Source organism: Vigna umbellata, chromosome 5, assembly GCF_029865625.1.
Source record: "Vigna umbellata cultivar VRB3 chromosome 5, Vumbellata_1.0, whole genome shotgun sequence".
NCBI classification, from domain to species: Eukaryota; Viridiplantae; Streptophyta; class Magnoliopsida; order Fabales; family Fabaceae; genus Vigna; species Vigna umbellata.
This window is the reverse complement of record NC_142169.1, coordinates 31063525-31088139: the sequence shown is the minus strand read 5'-3', so window position 1 is coordinate 31088139 and position 24615 is coordinate 31063525. Positions and strand designations below refer to the sequence as shown.

The window sequence follows — 24615 nt, the reverse complement described above, 5'->3', positions numbered from 1 at the left end:
AGTACGAACATCTTTATTATTGAAAAATAGATTATATTTTTACACACTTCTACCGTTCTCATTATTTTTTACTTTCTTATTATAAAAATCATGTCAAATTAACGTAGGTGTCATCCTAAGGCCAACTACTAATAGAATGATATCATAGTGTGCCATTCTTCACAAAATTGAAAAAATAAGAACGAGGAAATTATATAAATCCATATATCTTAATAATTCTCAACCAAAATTTTTAAAATAACCAAATGAAAGATTCACACGGAAAATCAGCCTGCATGCACCACATATCATCGCGTTGTTTGTGTAACTTCTGAAACACAGCAACCTTCATTTTCTCACATTACAAAAGACAGAAAGAAAAAGACTTGGAGAGCAGTTGCTGAGTTTAAAAATGACAAACACCGGATGAGGAAAAGAGTAATACACAAAATGATACATGTATGGGTTCACAAAGCCGAAGGTTTTTAAGATTTGGTTGGATTAGCGAGTTGCTTGATGACGAGGTTGGCGATGTTGCAGAGCTTGCGGAAGACGGCGCTCTCAACGGAGAGAATGTCGTCGTCTCCGGGGATGGAAGCATCACAGGTGTCGATGGCAGCCAAGGCAGCCTTGAGCCAAAGCTGAGCGTCACCATCAGAATTGATCATCAAGGCAGCAATGGTGTCCTCCAGCTGGCTTTCTGCGTCCAAGATGTTCTCCTTGCAATCAGCCAAACCTTGTTGGACATCAGGGTCAAGTTCGTCGTCATCGATGAGAACTTTGGTGTCGGCGAGGATGCCAGAAGCGTTTCTGGCAGCAACCCTGAGGGAAATGATTGCCAATTCTTTGAGGTTTGCGGTGGTGCTTAGTGCATCAGAAGAGAGGACCTGAACGCAGAGGTCTTTGGTTGGGGACGCTGAACATACCTTGTTGATCAGAGTCTTTCCTGTTGGTGTTTCCTTTCCGCCAATAAGGTTTACTTTCAATAGGTCCAGTGCAGTTGCCTGCTGTGCCATTACAGCCACGCATAGACCCAACACCCACAGGAGTTTTGCAGAGTGATCCATTTTTATTCAGAAATCACGGTCAGAGGTTTTTTTTCTTTTATTCTCGGCTTGGTGTTTTATGCTTTTACACCAAGACGAGTTATCACTGGACCTAGGAGAGAATTTATATAGTGGGAGAGTAACACTCCTGTCCATCCAATTTTTCACACTTAATTAGGGTTTTTCATTTTCAATGCTAATTTTACCACAACATCATAGGTCTACCCAAAGTACTAACAGCCAAACCTAGGTACGTGTTTTTGTGTTTCTGATTTATTTTGTTCCTGTTTTTTCTCTCTTTTTGGCTTCAATCCATTTCTGAAACTGCATTTACACCGCTTGCAAATTCTATCTCTCGCCATAATTGGTTTGGTCAAAGTAGGAACAAATTCCTCCTCCTTCCAAGTTTCTAATATAACCTTAATGCATATAAACAAAATAATAATAATATTAGTATATTTGAATCAAGTTACTTCTATTAATTATGACATTTTATCTTTCTACTGCTAACGGTGGATATTAAAAAGAAAACTATTTTAATAATTTTTTCATAACAATTTTTTAAAAACGGTAACATCTCATTATTCTATTAATTCATTTGAATTTAGTTTTAAAAAAATATTTAAAACAAACCAATAACAAATAAGTTAATAAGTTGTCAAAAAAATTGTTAAAAAAGTATCTTCTTTTGAAAACTATATTCTGAAACATAAATTTCTCTTTCGGACTAAATTGCTGGACATGTTTATTGTTTTTTAGGTGTTTGGCATCGAGATATACATTTAGCAATTTCTTTTTACGGGTGTTATGGATAATTTTCTTCATCATATAATACTTTATAATTGTTCTGTACCAATTTATACCATTCAAAAATTCACTCCCTCCCATTCAAACCAGTCAATACAATAACTGAGATGGCCAATTCAAATTAGATACCATTAATCTAAGGTGATTTTCAATTGATTATAAGAGTTTACATAGTAAGTCATCATATAGTTAAGCTCTTAAAATTAAGTGTTTGAACAATAGATGTGAATAAAAAAATACCTGTAGTACCGAAAAAAGTACAGGCGAAAAATATTATGGAACATATGTCATTACAGTAAATTCATTGTAAGCAAATTTTCCTTTATTCTATAAATTGAATCCAATGGTATACAAATTAATTAACTTATGAAAAAGCCTAAAAGTTGAAGAATCAACAAATATTTCCACATGGTTGGAAAACTTGTAGGCCTGGAAACAATGTAGAACAGAGACAGGGAACCTAGTTCATAAATTCCCTACAATTAGGGGCTTTACAGAGACAGGGAACCTTCAGTTCATCTGGCTCATCTACATCGAACAAGTAATTATACCTGTTGCAACATTTAAAGACAAAAAATGTTAAGCTAAATAGCATCTTCATTCCTAAAAGTAAGACATTATTATATTATTATATATGATGTTTGTCACGTTCAGTTCAATATGCATGATTCCTTAAATGCACAAACGTTAAAAATATACAAACACAACAAACCGTACGTTAGTTCTTCACCAGCCGAAACATTGGTCTTCGCAATAAGCACAATCCGATTCTCCTCATCACTCAAGCACATAATCCTAGCAAAGCAGTTTGGCATGCACTGTAACAGAACAGGTTGATTCAAAAAAAAATCATTAACAAATAATTCATCATTGAACACCAACATCTCCCACATTTTTTTAGCGCCATAGAGCAACCAAAGTACATGAAATCAGTTCTACCTTCGGCGCAAAACCAGAGTCCAAAGACAAGATTCGTCAGAATGACTTACAGAATGGTTTATTATACGTGCAATATTGCCCTTATCCGTTGCGTCAATCATCACTTCATCACTAATCTTGAACAACTGCATAGTTTATATCATTTGGCATTTAGATCGCAGTACAATGAATCCCAACGTTAACACTAAACATCTGCTGTAGAAATCTGAACATGAACTAGAGGTACAAATGGAACATGATAGAATAGGTAGAGCACCAAAGTTCAAGTCACAATTCCCCATGTCCCCAACTAAAAAGTTTAGCTTTGGCAGATTGACTATCTTGGAAAGGGAGGGTGGAGCAATTCGCAGACATGAAAAATGGAACTGCCTAACCTTAATATTTAAGACCCAAGTAGAATTAATGAGAATAAAAAGGACTATTTATCTAAAATCAAATTTTGATAAATCTCAATATTTATAGAACTTCTGTATAAAAACTCAATAAAAAGTTGGGAAAAAAACAATTAATTTATCATTTTTCACTGTGAAGCAAACAGCAAGCCAAAAGCACATAAAATTTGAGTTACCAATCAATGAAATCTCATTATTTTATCAGAATAAGGTAGCATACTGAAAGTGTTGGGTGTAATGTGCAATACCGAAATAAAAAAACAAGATACTCACGTAACAATCTTTGCCTTCTGAACGATACTTTGCTTCCCTTAGGTCTGCAATACTACGTCGTACCTGCTCACCACGATATTCAACAACCTGCAGACACGCATAAAAAACAAGTCCATTTTGTGCTTCAAGGAAACTAGGGTAATACTTATCCTACAATTCATCTTAAATTAACATAGTTACCATTTCTCCTTCTTGTAAATCTCTACGAGCAAAGAGGCCCCATCCATGAATTCCTGATTTTCCTAAGCAAACTCTTTGGCTTTCTGTCTTCTGGAACCCCAAAACATTAAAGGTTGAATATAACCAGGCAAGAAAACCAAACAGATCGCTAATTTGAAAATAAAAGTTAAGTTTTAATTTGACCAAATGGAGAGACTAACTAACCCGTAAATGATGAAGACGTTCCTTAAGAGAAGAAAATTCAAGAGCTTGATCATCCTGTCACAGAACAAAGATATAACTCAGGAAAAAAAATCTACCAAACGGGAAAAGAATCGCAGTCACAACTCAAAAAGACTTGTTACCCATTTCAAAAGCAGAGGTCAAACACCAAAAAAAGTATTACCTTAATACCATTCAATTGAGTTATTTCACCTAAAGAGTGAAGCTTTGGCCCCCCAAGCAAGTGAATTGCAGGCGCAGCATTCTTCTGGCAATAAATTGAATGAGACGAAACAAAAGAGATTAGATAATGTACGGAATAATTTAAAAAAATATATATATTTTTTAACGGATAGATTTCAAAAATATTAAAGGGTATATATATAGGTTGAATTTTAAAATACTTTTGTAAGAATAAATATTTCAAAAAATATGTTTATTATTTAAAAAAAATTATCATAAAATCTCAATTTTTTAATTAAAATTTGTGTTCTCAAATACGATTTCCTTTAATTAGAAATTGCAATTTAAAATATAACTTACTTTTATACCTATGTTTAATGAAATTCTTCCTTTTCGTATTCAATTTTATCTTTCAAATATTTTTTAAAATAAAATAATTATTTTATTAATATTACTTTTTAAGTGATAATTTATTTAAATTTAACTTTTTTTTCAATATTTTTTAAATTTAACCATTTTTTAATTAATTTAATTAAAAAATTACCTACAAAATAAATAAAATTATAATTATTTATATTTAATTTTATAATTATAATAATAATACTAAATATTTTATTATTTTTTATTATCATAAAAAAAATACAAATATACATAATGCATGTGTTTTTTCTTATAAAGTTATTAGGGTTAAATATGTTTTTAGTCCCTAAACTATTGACCATTTCTGGTTTTCGTCCCTCTTCCAAAGTAAGGTACAATTTGGTCCTCATTCTTTAGAAAAACGTTCGTTTTAGTCCTCAAAATTTTGTTTTTAGTCCTCGTTTTAGTCCGTCCTCAAAACGTTCGTTTTTTCGACTAAAACGAACGTTTTTTAAAGATTGAGGACTAAATTGTACCTTACTTTGGAAGAGGGACGAAAACCAGAAACTGTCAATAGTTTAGGGACTAAAAACATATTTAACCCAAGTTATTAAATGTAAAAATCCCAAATAACATCCTTTACACCAAATCCAGATTTTAGTATTTTAGTTTTGGATGCAGCTGAAATACAGTAAGAGACTATGACCATAAAACAAAAGGCTATAAAATCTCATAATTTTACGGCCACAATAAAATGTTCTAAATTACCTTATTGGAAGACCTTTCGTACACACGAATTCGGGCAGCGGAGAGTGGATCAATCTCATGAATTTCAGAGTTTGAAGGTTCAAGAAGTTCTACATTCTTTGTCGAAGCCAGACTTGATCCCCTGAAGCACCTCGGGTGATTTTGAAGCGAAACTGTCGGTGAGAATACCTCCATGGGTGTATGTACAACCAGTCCTGAATCTGGGTTTGGGACCCTAAAATGATATTTTTCTTATATATGAACATTCTCAAAAAAAAAATCACGGAAAACAAGCCATTGTACTTTAGTGACCAGAGCTCAAACCTGTGATTTGCACAGTATATTAGCATCTTCGTTGTTGTTGTCCCATTCTTTTCTGTCGAATGCAACTGTAAATTCAAACAATATCAATATTTCCCCAGCAGTGGCAATCATCATACAATTAAATGCTAACATCCCTGGAACCTTATTTATTACGGAAAGATTGATGAAGCAAGTTAAGAAGAAAACCACAAACAATTTTAGAACTTTGGTTTGTTCATATTCAGAGGGACCATTAAACTTACTTCCATGATATATCCCATTCTTGACGCGCACGTCACATGAAAATGTGTAGCACATTTGCAACAACTTATACAGGAACCGTGGCTTTGTTTACAGATCACGCAAGTCTGCCATCAAAATAGACAGGAAACGTGAAACAATGAAACTAATCTGTAAGTATAGGACGCCCAAACCCAACAAGAAAAGGGAGAAACAAAATGTTAAATAACAACCCAACCACTATGTTACCAATCAATATGAATAAAATCATGGGGAGGAGTGCTTGTATTTGCATTGAATTGAAGGTAGAAGATTAGACGATGTATGATCAGGCTATTTATGTATTATTAGTGTATATTTATGTTGAGTAGGAAGTGTTTGTAAAAGTAATATTTTAAAGAACGATTTCTTTGGTGAGATTGTACGATTGTAAAGAACAATTTTAAAGAACATTTATGTTCAGTAAGACATCATCAAAATAAAAAATGTGTACGATTGTAATTTTTTTTGTATTATCTGCATGGATATCAAAAGAATCACAAAGTTTTGAAGGTGCTGCTAGAAAGAATATTGTAGGCTTCTAGCTGAAACCACTTTAGAATGAACATAGACATTTCAGTCCAATGCCATACCTTCGAAAAGGAATTACGAGGAATCTTGAGGATTCCAGTGGCCGGTTCCATTGCCTCATGATTTTGGAAAAGAACTTCAGGCTGAAACCAAGCGCATGTGACATGAACCCACAACATCTCAACATCAGTTGGTTTCAGAGCCCCACCTGCAAATCATTTTCCCCGTATAGTAAAAGCAGATTAGCAATTGATCGTGGCCAAAAATAATGAGGGAAAAACAATCATTCAAATGGAAAGTGGACAGTTCTAAGACTTTAGATGTAATCATATCTACTGCATGAAGCTTATAGGAGGATTCTCCTTATCGTTCAAATTTTATCAGATTTTCCCAAAGAGAATTCTCCTAAAATTTGTAAAAAAGGGAATAATTAATAGCATTCATAAATTGGTGTAGAGATTAAATATCAAACAAAATCAAGCCATTCTTGGTATACGTGAAAACTAGTCCATTTCTTGGTGAAAATAGTGCATTCGATCCATCAGTTGCTACTGTCGTAGAGTGAAGTAATAGGATCATCAGCATATGCAACAATGTCAGACAACAAAAAATACTCGGTGTGAATAACGTACCTTTTACTGGGCAGAGGCAACACTCTCTCTCAACATCAGGAGTTTCACAAACTCTACAAACCCAGGAAGTAAAGTCTTGAACATTATTTGCCCCGTAGCATTCTTGGTGGACAGCCATTTGGCACCTGCACAATAAACATGCACATAACATAATTGACGGTTCATCCAGTAAGTTAGAAATGAAACTTTTTCAGATCCATCATAACATGAACAATGATGACAACACCTGTTACAGATGATAATTTTGTTATATTCCCAATCTTCGACCCATCTGCAAATGGCACATCTTTCTGTTGTCCATTTTGCATAAACTGGCTCGTACTTCTCTGAAAAAAATAAGGTAAAAGGAAAATTAATCTCTCCCTTTCCAAGATATATTCAACAAGATATATGACTTCCACGTGTCATAGCACATGATCGCATAAGAGAAATTGAGGCTTCAATATGTAAAGGTTTATATGAAATAGAAATTCACCTTGTAAAAAGGACAGAATTTGCTGCTGATCTAACTGCGGGGGAATTCCCGTTGGGGCCTTGTGGTTACTGATCTGAAGTAAATATTATTGGTATAAACACATTATATGGAAAAATGAAGGCATGATATACACATACATAACAATAGCTGCGTAAGTGAAAATTGGGAGATGTTTGAAATAGAAAGATGTAGACACTAGACAGCAGTGAAGTAATCTGAGTAATATTTTTCATAAACGTGAATACAAAAAAATTAATAAATAAATAACAACAACACATAATTCACCAGAGAGTATTGCCATGAATCTAGTATGACAAGAACTGGCACAAACCCATTTTATTAGCGGTTGCATTGTGCTTTCTACTTTCACGCTATGTTTCCATTTTTTGGCTTTGCAACCTGCATGTCTTTCCCATTCAGTAAGTGTATACTTCCTAGAACTACACAAGCCGCAATTGCACATAACCCTGCAAGAAAATGTAATAAAAAGAAACTATATCAATTTCTACTTGAATGACATAATAGGTTTAATCACCACAAGTGTTCACTTGTTCCCAGATCGGACATAGGTTTGCTTGTGAACCTATTCAGGTAGGCTAATAAATCTAGAACACAGTTTCATCTTCCTAATACAAAAATTAAAGATAAAGTGTTGGAGACTTACAAATGAAGCTTTGGAATATAGATTCCTTCCAGGCCATTGCATACCACAGCAATATTTTCAGGTAATACAAGTTTTTGGCTATCCTCCATTGATCTACGTCGAAAAATATCACATAAGATTCACAGATAAAATCAAAATCAATATGTCCGATGTCCTTAAAAGAATGAGTAGAGGAAGGAATAAATAATTTCTACGTACATCTTTTTTGACTTCTGTGCATGAGATGTTGATAATTTACAATTAAATTTTCCCTTGCAATCGGGGCAATAATAATCCATATTTTCCAGATCCTGCATTAAGAAACTAATCAGTCTCTTATACTTTTTTTATCAAATGAAATAAAACAAGCAGGACAAAAATGAAAACTGTCACCACACGATACCTTGAAAAGTTTACTGGAAATTTTGTCACACTCAGCATGCACCCAAACATTACAACCATCACAACATACCTGTCAGAAATTAGCCCCCCAGACCACCACATCTCAAAATATTAATTTTTTTTGTTGAAATAAATAAATAAAATCTAATAATAGATACATTAAGTAAGTAGACAATCTTACCCAATTTCCACCGTCTGAATGATGCCAAATCTTTTTGCAAATCCCACAATATTGTTTCGATTTTATTAACTGCGATAACAGAATCCAATGGAGTAATCAAATGTCAGCAACAAATTTATCCTGTCAAGAAATGAAAGACATATACGCAGAGTCATCGCAGAACCTTTACACAGGGCTTGCAATAGTGCTGAGGAGCACAACTTGAATCCTTAATCTTCTTTATGTTTTTGCATGGCAACACCAAACCACAGCCAGCACAAGATAGTGTACCCTACATAATTTATTCACCGGAAAAAAATCTAGAATTAACCAGACTCTAAGATTTAAAAGATTAATTGACTAAATTATCCACACTCACTCACGTACGGATATATGAAAAGAGATCAAAGGCTTAAAAAAGGTTTTCGGCAAATAAGGAAGGAAACAAATTTACCTAAACCGGCCAACTGATCCCGAGTTTACACAAATATATTTAATTATATGGATCAGTTTCCAAAACCATGATAATGTATACGATTTAGCTATAGGGCGATAGGTAAATGAATCAAAAAATAGAAAAAGGTTTTATTGAAAACTATAATGAGATAACCTTAAATGTTAAACTTTCCATTTTTTGATTTTGTAACCAGGAATGTATACGAAATATCGTTTGTGACATAATTCTACAACATTATGCATATGTCATTATATCAAAGGCATGTTTCTGAAGTCTACGTGAGAGATTTGAACAAACTAAAACTCAGTCAGCCACGCCTATACGGCTATGCCTATGCTATATCCTATGAAAAGACAACAAGAAAACATTTCAAGAAAACTGCACGATTGCTTTCACTTCACATGCTGGGCTAAAAATCTTTTAACTTTGGTGTAACCGATACCATTGAAAATTCATAATACTATCAGTCCCATTTGCTTTTACATTTTGGGCCACTGAAACAATACTCATTCAAATTCTAGGATGTTAATTTGAACTCTTGAAGTAGGGAGTGACTACATTAGAGGCTATAGCGTGAATATCATTACGCACTCCTTAGTCCTTCCAAGTAAGACGAAAATCAGCTATACAGTGCAGCTTTTGTAATCTATATTGCAAGTTCACGACATCACTAGACCTCGTTCTTAAGCTAAATGAAGCTTACAGATGCTCTCGTCATTAGTCTAAGCATGATCATACGCAAAAACAAAGTGAGATAAAACTACCTGATCTTTATAGGAATGACGGTGGTCAACCGGGGAATCCGCAGCCACCAAATTTTGATCAGCTTCCAAGTGTAAGTCCAAAATGCCATCTTCGGCCAACATTGCCTCTTCCATTGCCTTGTGAAAATCACTTGCTTTATTTTTGTACAGTTTGATCTGCCCCTGGAACCTGAACAAAGGCAATTTTAGTAAGTAAATACAAAACATTATTGCGGAAACAACTGCAGCAGATACGCACCTGTCCATGAATTCCCAGAAGGGGAATATCATCCCCTGCTTCACCCAGGCATAGTCCTGCCCATCATAATTCTCTTAGAAATATTTAAACACTAAAAACACAACCAAAAACTCAAGTCTATGAACATACGCAACTACTAAATTAGTGCATATTTGATTCCTTTCTCATTTTTAAGTTGTAATAAAAACCTAAAACAATTCTACATAACTCAACATTCAATTTCTCAACCAAAACATGTTCTTAAAACAAATTCCAGAATATACGTTTTAAAATCCAAAAATAAGAAAAACTCCAAGATAATATTTTTTTCATCTTATTCAATATTTCCTTGAATTGTCTAAGCAACCTGTTCAGTTTCCTTTCAAAACAAAAAAAGTTTTTTTTTTCTAAATAGAAATCAAACCCTTACCCTTCGATTCCCGTTTTTGGAGTAACCAAAAAACATAACACAAAGTGCAGAAGGGACACAGCAGTTTATGACGGATTTGGGAGCTCGAAAGAAAGGATCAATGACTACAGCAGGCCAAGCAGGATGGGTCTTCCCACACTTTGCCCAAACTATATCACCCAAACAAAAATCATCCAATCTGCAAGCATCCCTCTTCCTTTTGACACTTCCATTCACACGTTCAACGTGGGTACTTAGTCCAGGCACAGCATCAATCTTCTCTTTAACAAACACAGAACGACCTCCAATAACCGTCTTTCTAACAGTCTTGACGGAGTACTCGGAATCTCTTAGCACAGCAGAACATGGAAAACAAGGAGAATCCCGCTCACTACTCATGGCAGCAACGTCTTGTAAAACATTCCCATTCCCGTTTTCAGACCCTAATCGTTCGTAAAGAACAGAATCACTGAACCTGCAAGGAAGCTTCTTGGTGCGACCTCTGGAAGACTGGGCTTGAATGGCACGAACCTCTTCTTCTGGTTGCGGGGGCAGGTCTCCAATTGTGCCATTGGAGTCCACGGAATTTGAATTGGACGGCGCCTCACTGGATCCAGAGACTCCTTCAGCAGAAAAAAACCCATTTGTTCTCCTCTCCTTATGAATCTCGGAACCCTCGTTTTTCTGACTTGAATCGTTTTGGAATTTCAGTTTTCATGCTCCGCTTAATGATCATCTTAAGAATCCTAAAATGCACGCCTTTGAATAAGAAAGGGGAAGCTCTGGCTGTGATTGTCTATAACACACCCAAAATATAGATCTGTGTAGAAAGAAACCTAATAAAGCAGCAAAGATTATTCATGTATTGCTACAAAAAGGTTTCTGTTAAAATATATTCATATTTATTTGATTTGATTCTATGAAGAAATTTAGATGCAGAGATCATGGCTGGCGGTGGTTTTGTGACATTTGAACACAGAAATTTGCAAAATTGAGAAAAGGCGCGAATTCTTAAATTTCTTGATTGCGTGATGGCGCCAACATTTGAGGGTTACAGATGCTATAGTTTTTTCAGTTGTATACAAAAGATTCCTCGGCAGTGAATAATCAGAAATTAACTATTTTTTAAAATATTAACTACGGGAAAATGAGTTTTATTAAAATATAGTTAGTATTATAAAGGACTTAAAATTTACAATCAGGTTAAAACTAATTGATAAATAATGTTACAACTTTGAATTCAAAATAAGTATAGCATACCTTATACAAATGAAAACTGCAAAATTATTTGTTAAGATAATTGGTACGTAGTTTCAAAGTATTACTAGTTTTACTTAATCATATCCACTGTGTAGTTTATGAGAATTAAAAAGAATTAAAAAAACTAAAAATTTCTCATCTAATTACTAATTATATCTAATTATTAATTATATGATTACTATTTGATAAAAGGAATAAATTAAATATAAATTATAAAAATTAAGATCATATTAAATATTTAAGAAAATAAATTGTATATTGAACAAAAATGAATGAAAATAAAGAAAGAAAATATTATTAAACCTTATTATAATTATTATTAAAACATATTATCTAAAAATTACAGATTTATAATGCATGTACAGAAGAATTGCTTTGAAAGTTTCTTTATTGAATTATTTTCAATGGCTTTTCAACAGAGAAACATCAAGAACACATTTTCGAATATATTTTGAATGTTATTAAAAAATACATATTATTTTAAAGGTTTCATAACTTATATAACATGTTAAAAAAAAAAAAACGAACAACTTTTAGTTTACAAAATACTTTCTATCAAAATCTATTATAGATTACTTACTTGACTCACAAAAATTAATACATTTTTTCTTTTTGCTTTTAATAAACTACACCCAAAGGTAAAATAATAGAAAATTACTATGGTCTAAATGTGCATTACTAACCAAATTCAACTGAGATTTGGAATTTCAGTGATTTTAGATTCACATGTTAAAACCAATTTGAGGGATTAGATTATGATAAACCATAGCATTGACTAGCTTAATGCGTTACAAAAACCACTTCAATGAACATCTGAATCCATCATCTTCCTTGCAGGATTCAAACCTCTTTCCACATCTCCCACCTCTATCACTACATCCAACGTCTTTCTCGGACACGCAATTGGGGGACCCAAAGACGAAGAACAACCCTCTTCTGCTCCGGAAACTGGAACCAAACCGGGTTCATTATCGGAGCAACCCTTGGCCGGTTGGGCCGGTGTTCGGCACAGAGGACACGTGGAGTGAGAGGCAAACCACGCGTCGATGCAGTGGGTGTGGAAACCATGCTTACAGTTGGGAAGTGTGCGAACTTTATCACCGTCGGCGAACTCCGACAGGCACACGGCACATTCCTGGAGAGAGCGGTGCACGGAGGCGGAGAAGGAAAAAGTGGGAAGGGAACGGAACAAGAGAACACGGCGGCGACGACGGCAGAAGCGGAGGTAGGCGTTGAAGAGAATGATGAGGATTATGAGAAGGAATACGAGAATGGCAGTGCCCACCATAACCTTGCAGTTATATGCGTATTCGGATTCAATGTCTGGTTCCATAGTCATGATTGAGAAGAAGAGTGAAGTCTCTGATATGTCTGAAACTGTGTCTGTAAAAGGAAGGATTTTTATTTTATATTTGGATCAGATCGATATCTTCGACTGCCTGCAACCACTCTTCATTGGTCAATATTGTAGAAGAAAAAAAATCAGTGACACACACAAACTAAACAGATGGTTCAGGATGATGATTTTCCATGACTTAAACATGTATATACAGGACGTTGATTAAAAAATGAAAATAAAAGATAATATATTAACTGATTAATCTAAAGAATATTACTTAATATATCTTTATTTATATCAATAATAAAATAATACTACATTATAATTTAATAATGAAAAATTAAAAGTATTAATTCCTATTTTATTTTTATCAAAATCAAATTAATATTACTGGATTAAAATTAATAATTAAAATTCAAAACCTAAAAAAAAATGTTTCATGATTTTATCAACAATTTACAACATTCAAAACAATTTGTTAGAAATTATCTCCTTTTCTCTCATCATTTTTATGGTGCTTTGTATCACAAGTGTGAAAAAAATTGAGAACTTACTATTTAATTTTTTTAAAATTGGACCCTAAAATTAAAATATCTTTACAATTATCAACCCAATTATTCATTGTTATTTTTTAGAGCTACATTCAAAATCTTAAGTTACATACAAGAGCAAAATGTTTCTTTAATGTAAATCTTAGACCCAAAAATAAAAATATATATATATATATATATTAAAAAATCTTCCATCTAATTACTAATCGTTCATTAGGAACATCACATAGCATCAAATAGATGAGTTTGAGAAAAAAAATATTAAAGTTTTAACAAACGTAAAAGTGGTTAGAATTATGAATGTTATCTTAGGTTCTCAAAATCATCATTGACGATAAGCATAAATTATGAACCATAATCCGATATTGAATATTAGAACTCAATTTACCACAAGAGAAATAATCTCATACATGCTATAATCACAAAAAAAAAATTCAAAATAGGTTGAGAACATACAGCGAGAGGTCATGTTGAAAAACATTTAAATAAACCTCAAAAAAACATTATCAAATAATAAATACGAACTTTTAAAAATAAATAAATAATAAATGTTTGCTGATCTTGTCCATTAAAATTATCAGTAAATAATATAAATTATGAATTTAAAATAAGGAAAAATATGTCTTTGGTCTATTAACTTTAACTACAAATTAGAATTAGTTTATTTTTGAAACTTTAATCAAATTTAATCTCAATGTTATAAATGTGTAGATTTAATTATTTTAACTAAATTTTGTTAAATATATTTGACATTTCAAACGCGTTTTTCAGTTAACATTGAATAAAAAAATGTGTCAAAGAATATAAACAACTCAAATGATATTATGAAGCAATAGATAAATTTAATAAAATTTGGTTAAACTTATTAAATTTATATATTTTAAAGATAAAAAATTATATTGGTCTCAACGATTTAAAAAGACTAATTTTAATTTTTATTAAAATTAAGAAAATAAAAACATATTTAATTTTTAAAATAATTAATAATTTTTTAAAAATGCATGTTGGATCAAGCTAAAAAACATGCTCGCAAATGCGTTAAAAAAAATCCAGACTAATACAAAAGTTAATCATATAGTCAAGTAACTTCCACAAAGATGTTAAATGATGATAAAATGACATCTTCGTATAATAATAATGTATACAAAAACTCATTTGTACTAATTTACTTAAAATGACTACTTTAAACTTTTCCTCAAAGTCAAGTACCTCTTTAACAGTTTTACTATATTCATTTGATTACAACATATCATATATTATCACCCACTATTACAAAAGTACATAAAATTATATTTTGTTAAAGCTCCTAATCTCTTAATATTAAGATTCAAGTATCATTTATCATAGATTTATTAAGCAGTAATAAAAAAAAGGTTATGAGGAAGAAAAAAGAAGGAGAAGTCAGAAGGGTGAAGACAGAGATGAATGTATTGATTCATTAACTGTACAAAATGATACAGAGAAAGGTATGTATGTTAACTGAGAAACACGTTTGAAGATGTCATTTTATCATCATTTAACACGTTTGTATTATTATTTTGTATATAATTTATCTATCACCTATTAAAAGTTGGTAACTGTTTACATGATGCTAGAAGGTGAATGAGTTAGACTATAAGATGGTAGAATAGATAAAAGTTATAAATTGTTCCACTCATACTTTTTATATAGTAAATATGTTTTAGCACATAAAATTTTAAAATGGACTAAATGCAACAAATTATCAATGCATGATAATGGTGTTTTTGATAAATATTGTATTCTTAGTTTTCTACTTTCATTAAATAATTTTATTTTATACTTTTTTTAACCCATGTTAATAAATGGAATTTTTTTATGATTTGTTGAAAGTGTGAGATAAAATATTAAAATTTGATCAAAGAAAAACAACATTAAAAAGTATTAAATTAAAATGTGATTTTTTTTTTCATTTAAACGAGAAGAATGTAATGAGAAAACATGAAGAATTACATTTGTTTACAAATCGGTAAAAAACTTTTTTTTAGAAACATATAAGTAAGTTCTATCAAACTTTTGACAAATAAAATATGTTAAAATTTCTCATTACAGCTTTTATCTATGAAAAATTAATTTGTAACGTATCTATTTTTTTTTCTATTTGAATATACTTAATCTGAAGACATTTGGCTTTTAATGTTTATATTAGTTTGATTGACTTATACTTGTTTAATTAAAATTTAATTAGTATTAAAAATGATTTTAAGTCCAAAACATGCAAAAAGATACCTTATTAAAATTAATACTGTAAATAAAATCATTTTAGTTAGACATTTTTAAGAACACTGTTATACAGTGTTGATCGGATTATTATAACCCGCAAAACATTAAACATAATAAATTATTTTACGTAAGATTTGAATAATTTAACAAGTAAATGATATAAATTAAATTTATCAATATAAGTTTATTTTCAAGTAATCCACAAAAGTAGTGATATTATAAAACTTAACCAACATCACCATATCAAAGTTTATCACTTCATATCCACTCCACTCAATTTGTCTTTCAATTTATTTAAACAACCACTTCAACTTAATTTTTTATTTCTTTTTTCTTTAATTTTCATTCTTTTAAACATTAAATTACATTCCTTTTAATGATTCATATTTTTTTTTTACTTATTCGTGAAGTAAAAAGAATATATTCTGTTCCTTAAATATTACTAGAAGATGTGATTTATTTACATGCTCGGTTTATAATGAATAAAGATTATTCTTGTACAAGTAGTTACTATTATATCTTTATAGTCGAAGCTCGTTTATTTTTATATATTTATTTATTATCTTCGTCTCTTTAATTTTTAATATTTTGTTTTCGGTTAGAAAAAATATTTAACTCTCTAAACAACTTAAATCAATAAGAAAAATTATTCAACAATGGTACAACTCTAAGTATTTAAGATTAGATGCTTAAATTTAAAAATTCGTTTTACATTAACATGACAAGCTTTCAAATATTCGTAAGAATGCACTAAAGAATTATAGAAAAGATGAATATGTTTCCCTATTGTGTACTCTTAGGTACATAATGAATACAAAAATAGATATCAAGTTACTACCTAAGAAGGTACAAGTATTTTTTAAATAAGAGTATCGAAGGTATTTTTGAGAAGAAGAAAAATTCATGAAACTATCAGAGTGAACTTAGAAATATGGGCTGGGAAGAAGGACACCTCGAGGGCTTCACCCCCTACACCTCCAAGAGTTTCATCATACACCTCCAAAAATTTAACAAAATGCCTATTTCACCCCTAATTAAAAACATTTTTAATTGGTTTTAATTTATAAAAAACTGAAAAGAATATAGTCAAATATTCTTGACCAGTTTTAGTTTCACTTTTATGTTTCTCTCTCACATTTTGGCATCTCCCTGCGTTGGATTTCATTCTTCTTCTTTACTCTCTTTTAATTTATAATTAGTTAATATATAATTAAAATTTTAATCATAAAAAAAATTAATAAATTCAAAATCTATAATTAAATTATAAAATTATAAACTAATACAATAAATTAAACAATTATAAATTATCTAATAAATTTAAAAATAAATACCAAAATAATAATACATAAGTACCTAAAAAATCATTCGAAATTTTGATATCAATTTTATATACCATTTTTTTAAAATAATTTAAAAAAGTCATACAATTTGAAAATTTTAACAAAATGAAAAACTAACAGAATAAATTAAAAATTTATAATTAAAATATAAAATAAAAAATAATCTAATAAACTTAAAAATTAATGTGTTCTGGTCTTGAGAAAATTATGATTTTTGGTCTTGGTACTCGGGAAGGAGGGGCTCATGGCTAAGATGATGAACACCAATATTGTGTTTGTGCTTTCTTTTGTTTCTGACTTCAGCCACAACAAGGAACCAAGACAGAGAAAATAAAAAGAACCTTGAGATGGTTGATCATGATGGGTAAACGTCAGCAAGTTTAACAAATGAAAGTGTTGCTCCCCACCACCACCCTATATTTCCTTCACCTCCTCACATTATTTTAAATACAATTATATTTTTAAGTTAAAAAGATTTTTACTTTTACCTTATTTTAAATAATTTAAAACTCTAATTTTACTTTCTCAGCCCTCATCCACGGAGGAACTCTCTTTCCCTTTCTCCATTTTCGTTTCACCTCTTCACCTCCCGCACTTCCATTCCTTTTTCTTCCCAGATTTTTTTTTTGGTTTGAAAGTTTCCATTGCCGCCGTAGTGTGAAGGAGTGTCGCCACCGTGGTATGAAGGAACATCGAGGAGCATCCAGAGCATCAACCAGCGTGAAGAAATATACATCAACGGAGGTGACATCCTTCAACGGATGTCCCCTAATACAACAAACTTTAAAATAAAAAACGTAACATTTAAACGGAGGTGACATCCTTCAACGGAATCCGTTTAAGGTAAAACGAAACGGATATTGACATCCGTTGAAGGATGTCACCTCCGTTTACGTTTTTTATTTAGGGTTTTATTTTAAGGTTTATTCGAATACGAGGAAGCACGACACGCATTGCACGACACGCATTGCACGACTCCACGCACGAGAGGGAGACTGTTTGATAATTCTTTCCACCAACCTTTGCAACTTGTAGTATCTCACAACGAGAAAGAAAGAGATGAAGAAATATAATATTAAAATGAAAGAAAAGTATTTTACTCATGTACGACTACAATAGGTTATTAGTGAAATATGTTCTGAATGGATAAAACTAAAAAATAATAATCTAAAAATAAAATTTTATTGAAGGAGAAAGTAGTAAAAAGAAAGTAAAAGGAAAAAAATATGGTGGTAGAGGGAGCTAACACCCAACAAATGAACAGCAGAGACACCTTTACACACAGCTTGTTAAAGCCTGTGCGTCGACGAACGATTCTCGGCTATCAAAATGCTAAAGAAAACAGGGTATGCTTCGGAAATGGAAATACTAGAGGTACAACATCGGATTTCAAAATCCGATTTTTCTTTTATAGCACCTGTTTGATGTCATAATCTTAGAAAAAAAACACTTTCCTACTTCTAATGTCAATACATTTACCTTCAACTGCCTGCCACCGCCTCCAACGAATAAGTTCAATAAAAATCTTCCTCAATTTCTTTGAAGAATCTGAACTCTAATTAATTATAAGGGTATTTATGGGATTTGAAGATGTAGGATGAAACCTTGGAGATGCATGGTGAAACGCCGGACACCTTTAGTGTTGGCAATCAAAGCCCAATATTCATTCGGATCAGCCCATTTCAGTTTTAGAATATTGTTAACTTAGTCCATGATTACTATCAACACATCTTCAAAATCGTTGAATAGTTTTATTATCAATTAAATTTGATTTAAAATATATAATTAATAAATTTGAGTTTGTAATAAAACTTTCTCATAATTTCATAGATTTTAAAAATATAAATAAAAAATAAAAAATGATTGAAAAGTATATGCTATTGGCATTTTTCTAGTTGATATTGAATTGTAATTTTTTTACTGCACCCTAATAGTCTTGTCTGGGCGAGCATTTTATGAGCCTAATTTGACAAATCATATCTATTGACAATTTTTTTTACAGGAAAAGGAAAATGAAAAAATGAAATAAATGTACATAAATTTAACCATATGTATTCTAAATATAATACTGAAGAAAGAACCAGAATGATATATATATATATATATATATATATATATATATATATATATATATATATATATGTGTGTGTGTGTGTATTGTATAACGTAATAAAAAAAATATTATATGTTAATAAAATATTCAGCGTTCAAGTATTCACTTATAATTACCATAACGTCCCATTCCATTCCCTTCTTCTCCTCTACTTAAAATGTTTGAATTATATTTTTCTTCTCACTATTATTACTGTTATTTTGAAAGAATTATTATTATTATTATTATTATTAAAACTTATTAACTGAAAAATACAGATTTATCATGCATGTACAGAAGAATTGCCTTGAAAGACTCTTTATTGGATTCTCATTGACTTTTCAACAGAGAAACATTAAGAACACATTATTTTCGAATATATTTTTAATGTTATTTGTATAGTTTAAAATTATTAAAAAAAGTATTATTGTGAAGGTTTCATAACTTATCTAATAATTCTCCATATTTAATAATAAATTGTAAACAAATTAAAAAAAAACATGTTAAAAAATAGAGACAACCTACCTACCTACTTTTAAATTTAAGCATATGCGTCCTCCCATACTTTTTATATTATTTTTTTAGTTAAAGTGAAACAATTTATGTTTACAAAATACTTTCTATCAAAACTTAATATAAATTACTTACTTGACTCACAAAAATCAATATCCTTTTTCTTTTTGCTTTTAATAAAATACACACAAAAAGGTAAAATAATCGAAAATTAGAATGGTCCAAATGTGCATTAGTAACCAAATTCAACTGAGATTTGAGATTTCAGTGATTTTAGATTCACAGATTAAAACCAAATTCAGGGATTAGATTATGATAAAGCCTAGCATTGACTCGCTTAAGCGTTACAAAACCTCTTCAATGAGGATCTGAATCCGTCATCTTCCGTTGCAGGATTCAAATCTCTTTCCAGATCTCCCACCTCTATCACCACATCCAACGCCTTTCTCGGACACGCAATTGGGGGACCCAAAGACGAAGAACAACCCTCGTCCGCTTCCGAAACGGGAACCGAACCGGCTTCATCGTCAGAGCAACCCTTGGCCGGTTGGGCCGGAGTTCGGCACAGAGGACACGTGGAGTGAGAGGCGAACCAGGCGTCGATGCAGTGGGTGTGGAAACCATGCTTACAGTTGGGGAGCACGCGGACTTTATCACCATCGGCGAACTCCGACAGGCACACGGCGCATTCCTGGAGAGAGCGGTGGACGGCTGCGGAGAAGGAAAAAGTGGGAAGGGACTTGATGACGGAAGGATCGAGACAGGGCTCGGGGAAGGAGGTGGTCAGAAGGGAATGGGACAAGAGAGCGCGGCGCCGACGGCGGCAGAAGCGGACGTAGGCGTTGAAGAGAATGATGAAGATTATGAGAAGGAAGAGGAGAATGGCAGTGCCCACCATAACCTTTCCGTTGTGTGTGTACTTGGATTCAATGTCGGGCTCCATAGTCATGATTGAGAAGAAGAGTGAAAGCTCTCTGATATGTCTGAAACTGCGTCTGTAAAAGGAGGGATTTTTATTTTATTGGATCAGATCGATATCTGCCACTGCGTATATATAATATGTGCAACCACTGGTCATATATTTATTTATTATTACTTTTAAACTTTATATTCTTACCAACATCTTCATCCAATTTTTATCACAATTTCTGTTACAATGTTTATCTATCATTTTTGACTTATATAGGACTAAAGATTCTTCAAAACTCTTCTTTTTTTATTCTATCTTCTCAGACGAACTTTGAAAAGTATCTAAACTCTTCAAAAGACTGAAAGATAAAAGAGAAAATAGTAGACATGATGAACAATAACGCGATAAAAAGATAAGTATATGTAAATATTGTAGATAAAAAATAACCGTCACACATACAAAAAAAAGTAAATAGATGTGCTGAAACATATTATCGTGATTTTTCGTTAAACCATAATATCTTTTAATTTAAATAATATTACTTAATCTATTTTTATTTATATTAATAATAAAATAGTACTGTATTTCAATTTTGGAAAATAAAAATTATCAATCTTTATCCTGTCTTTATCAAAATTAAATTAATATTACTGGATTTTGAGAATAAAAACTATAGCGAAATATGCGGCAAGGATAAAATAAGATTTAAAACATATCCTTAATTTAAGTTTATTCACTAAATACAAAAAGAAAAGAAGTTAAAAAGATTTTCATCTCTTTTCAATTTTTCCATGTGATCTTCGTTGACTGTTTCTTTCAGCATCTCAGGAAAGAGACATGGTCACAGTTAGGATTTTCAAGATGGTGCATGTCCCAACCCAACTCTTCAACAATCCTCTTCCCGAACATAACTAATTACCCATTAATAAGTATAAATCTTTCTGCATCAAGGTATCACCCGTGATAATCCTATCCCTTCAAATTTTGGATTGTTTCTTTATTTTAAATTTTGTGGGCTCTTATCAAATTATGAAGATTTTGGGATACTTGAAATTATTATTGTTAGTTTTATTCTCTGGTTTTTCTGGCTAAGGTTATGTCGGGCAGTAGCAGTTGTTCTGAAAAAGTGAAACAATTCACCTAACAATATGAAATGCAAGGCACTAGGTCATAAATACAATCATCACTTATCTCACACGCATACTCTCAACTAATTGGTACGCATATCAATGGTCGAGTTTAGCCTACGTGCTCCCTTCCCTGAGGCTCATTCCTCCTCCTGATATTCGTGGAGATTTTCCTCTTTCTGCAACATACCAACTATTTAGTAGAATAAAAATTGTAACTTGAGTCTTAGGTCGGCTTCGTTGAACATTATGGTCGAATATTTTATTCTGTGAACATTAAAGGAGTAAGTTTATATGAAAGTTAGCATTAGTATTACTATTTATCCATTCAAGATGTTTCCGTGGCCTCCTGGATGTAAGGCATTCGCTGTCTCTTTATGAGTTGCTTTAACCTTTTACTTTTGATTTGAAGAGTTATTATATGCTGCAAAGATAAAGAACCGATTTGTGTCACTAAGCATGTCAAGATCGATCAAGTGGCACGTCACTTCTCAGGTACATCACAATCTATGCATCTACAGCCATGCCAGAGTTGGGAAATAAAAGTAGAATTTGACGTTCCTGAATGTCTTATTAGGCAAAAGGGATCTGCAAAATTATGTGGAGTGTGCTTATTTGGCTGATGTGCCACTACTAACAATCCACTCCAAACAGAGTATTACTACTACCACTTGGAGCTTTAATCCAAAAAGTAACGCATTGACAATTCTCTCTCTTTCTCTCTTCATCACGTTTGATTGGTTTTTTTCCGGCAAAAAAATTACATGCCACAGGACTGTGAGCAAATGTGAAAACATAGAAAGCGTTTATATAATATTTGTATATGGTCATTCGGATAGAATTTTGAACCTTTGTTCATGCGCAAGTTGTGTTAAAAGAGAAGAAAAATGAAAAACAAATCCAAGGTGTGGGACAAGAAGAAAAAGGGATTAAAGAAAGCACAAGTTGTTGCTTGGCGCATTTGCTAGAAAACCACAAATGAATGGGCACTTCAGTGAGCATTCCAAATCTTTTCAGTCGATTTGATTGCTTTCAAACCACATGTAGTTAACAAAAGATAACCAAATACAAGTAGTGTTAATCCAACTATTCTTTTCAAACCCAATAATAATGCAGCACCAAAATAATATTTTCAAAACATCAATTTGTTCTAATCCTCGTCAAATACTCTGTGTGCCTCTTGCTGCGCATACTGACAAAATGTAACACACTGTCCAATATTAACTAGTGGATTTAGCTTTAAATAAAACTCCTGTCATTTTCTTTTTTGCAGCTAGATTATTTTACAAGCAATAATATGTCAGACGCACAATCAGATACTAAATATGCAGAATAAAATTTCAGGTCTTGCCATATTCTGAAACACCAATTCCTTTTTCTAATCTTAGAACTAATAGCATAGCTCGTTTTCTGCTTTCCGCCTTCTAGAGTACAAGAATCGAATTTGGTACAGGTAAAATTCAATGCAATCAGTGAATGCTTGTAAATGAAGACTCAATACTTGAGAATTTCACACAGAAACGTGGTTCCAAAGTATAAAGCCAAATTCTGCAAATTTATCTGCCAGTTGTAGATACTCCTCTACTTAAAAACAACATAATATAGACAACAGGATGATCCAATCCACTGGGGTTGGATCAGAATCTATGGGAATGTCACTAAATACAAATCATAAAAAAAATCACTGCCACTGATCAAGCTTGCTACAAAAGTTCCTTATGATTCAGTGCACCGTTTGGCTGGAAAGTCACAATTTTCAGGAAAAAAGAAAAAAGAAAACTTTGAAGCATTTTTTATAATTTACTGATTATGATTGAGATTCCACAGAGAAACCAAAATGTGTATTCGTTAGAATTTGGATGAGAAAGTGCAGAAAAGGCAGAATGTAAAGTAAAAAGCAAGGGAGCAAATGTGAAGTGAGAGTGTGAGAGTCTTTTTGGATTCTGATTCTCCAAGATAATGAAAGATGGTGCACTAATGTGTTTGTAACACGACTCATTTTGTTCATGCAGTGAGATCCCCCACCCCACACCATGATTGTGCCAGTGGCCAATTCGGAACCGAAACATCTACTAACTGAAAAAAGGCATTTCAATTATTCCATTCCCACTATTGTTTTGCTATAAACTATTATAATGCTCCAAATTAGCAGATGCTGTCTTTGATATTTGTGGAAACTACAATGCATCTTTGAAACTAGTTTCTTAAAATAGATCATAGCTGTCAACAAATATCTTTTCCAGATATCGATAAATCTAAAATGGAATCTCTAAGGAATATAGGATTATATGTCAATCAGTCTTGTTACGTTGGTGATTTATGCACCTTTGTCTCCTATACTGTCGAAAATCTTAGCAATAAAACAAAACAGTAGTTAAAAATATCATTTTTAGATACTGCTATAAAACTAGTGATACCACTACGTACTGTGAAATTCGCCTCTTTTACAAGGTTGTCATTGTGTCAAGTTTTGGGCCTCCCAATCCAAACGAATAAATGAGCTAGCCCATCTAAGAAAGCAATTGTCATTTACATCTTCTAGTTCTGCTAATATGTTTCTTAAACATTACTTAGTGATATTCAATTCTGAAAAGTAGTAAATTAAATTTATTTTTAAGCAAGAAAATAGGTCACTAAATATTTTCCAAGTTGCTGTGTTTAAATATTAACTTTCTCATTTTCTTCAAAGAAACCCTAACAAAAAAATATGAAATTTGGGAAAAATTCATGGAATATGAATATTGTTTGTGATGTATCAACACTCTAATCACATATTCTGTAAAGAAAGTAATCAACGAATTATCACTTATTTAGTAAATGATAAATTAATTTTAAAAAGTATTTTCATAGATTAATTTACAAG

At 31.9% G+C, this 24615-nt stretch overlaps 2 protein-coding genes and 2 pseudogenes across 2 annotated transcripts; all 4 read right to left on the bottom strand.

Annotated features, from left to right (window-relative positions):
* Nucleotides 1-207: 207 nt before the first annotated feature.
* LOC148198123 (uncharacterized) lies at nucleotides 208-1106 on the bottom strand. Its single transcript, XM_088091998.1, has one exon. It carries the CDS (start codon nucleotides 1044-1046, stop codon nucleotides 465-467), a length of 582 nt encoding a protein of 193 aa, XP_087948124.1. The 5' UTR covers nucleotides 1047-1106; the 3' UTR covers nucleotides 208-464.
* A 929-nt stretch (nucleotides 1107-2035) lies between these two features.
* On the bottom strand, nucleotides 2036-11291 carry LOC148198122 (histone-lysine N-methyltransferase ATX3-like; annotated as a pseudogene).
* An 876-nt stretch (nucleotides 11292-12167) lies between these two features.
* Nucleotides 12168-13133, bottom strand: LOC148198121 (RING-H2 finger protein ATL5-like). The gene has a single exon (XM_088092201.1). It carries the CDS (start codon nucleotides 12976-12978, stop codon nucleotides 12442-12444), a length of 537 nt encoding a protein of 178 aa, XP_087948327.1. The 5' UTR covers nucleotides 12979-13133; the 3' UTR covers nucleotides 12168-12441.
* A 6810-nt stretch (nucleotides 13134-19943) lies between these two features.
* Nucleotides 19944-20840, bottom strand: LOC148198120 (RING-H2 finger protein ATL5-like; annotated as a pseudogene).
* Nucleotides 20841-24615: the final 3775 nt, after the last annotated feature.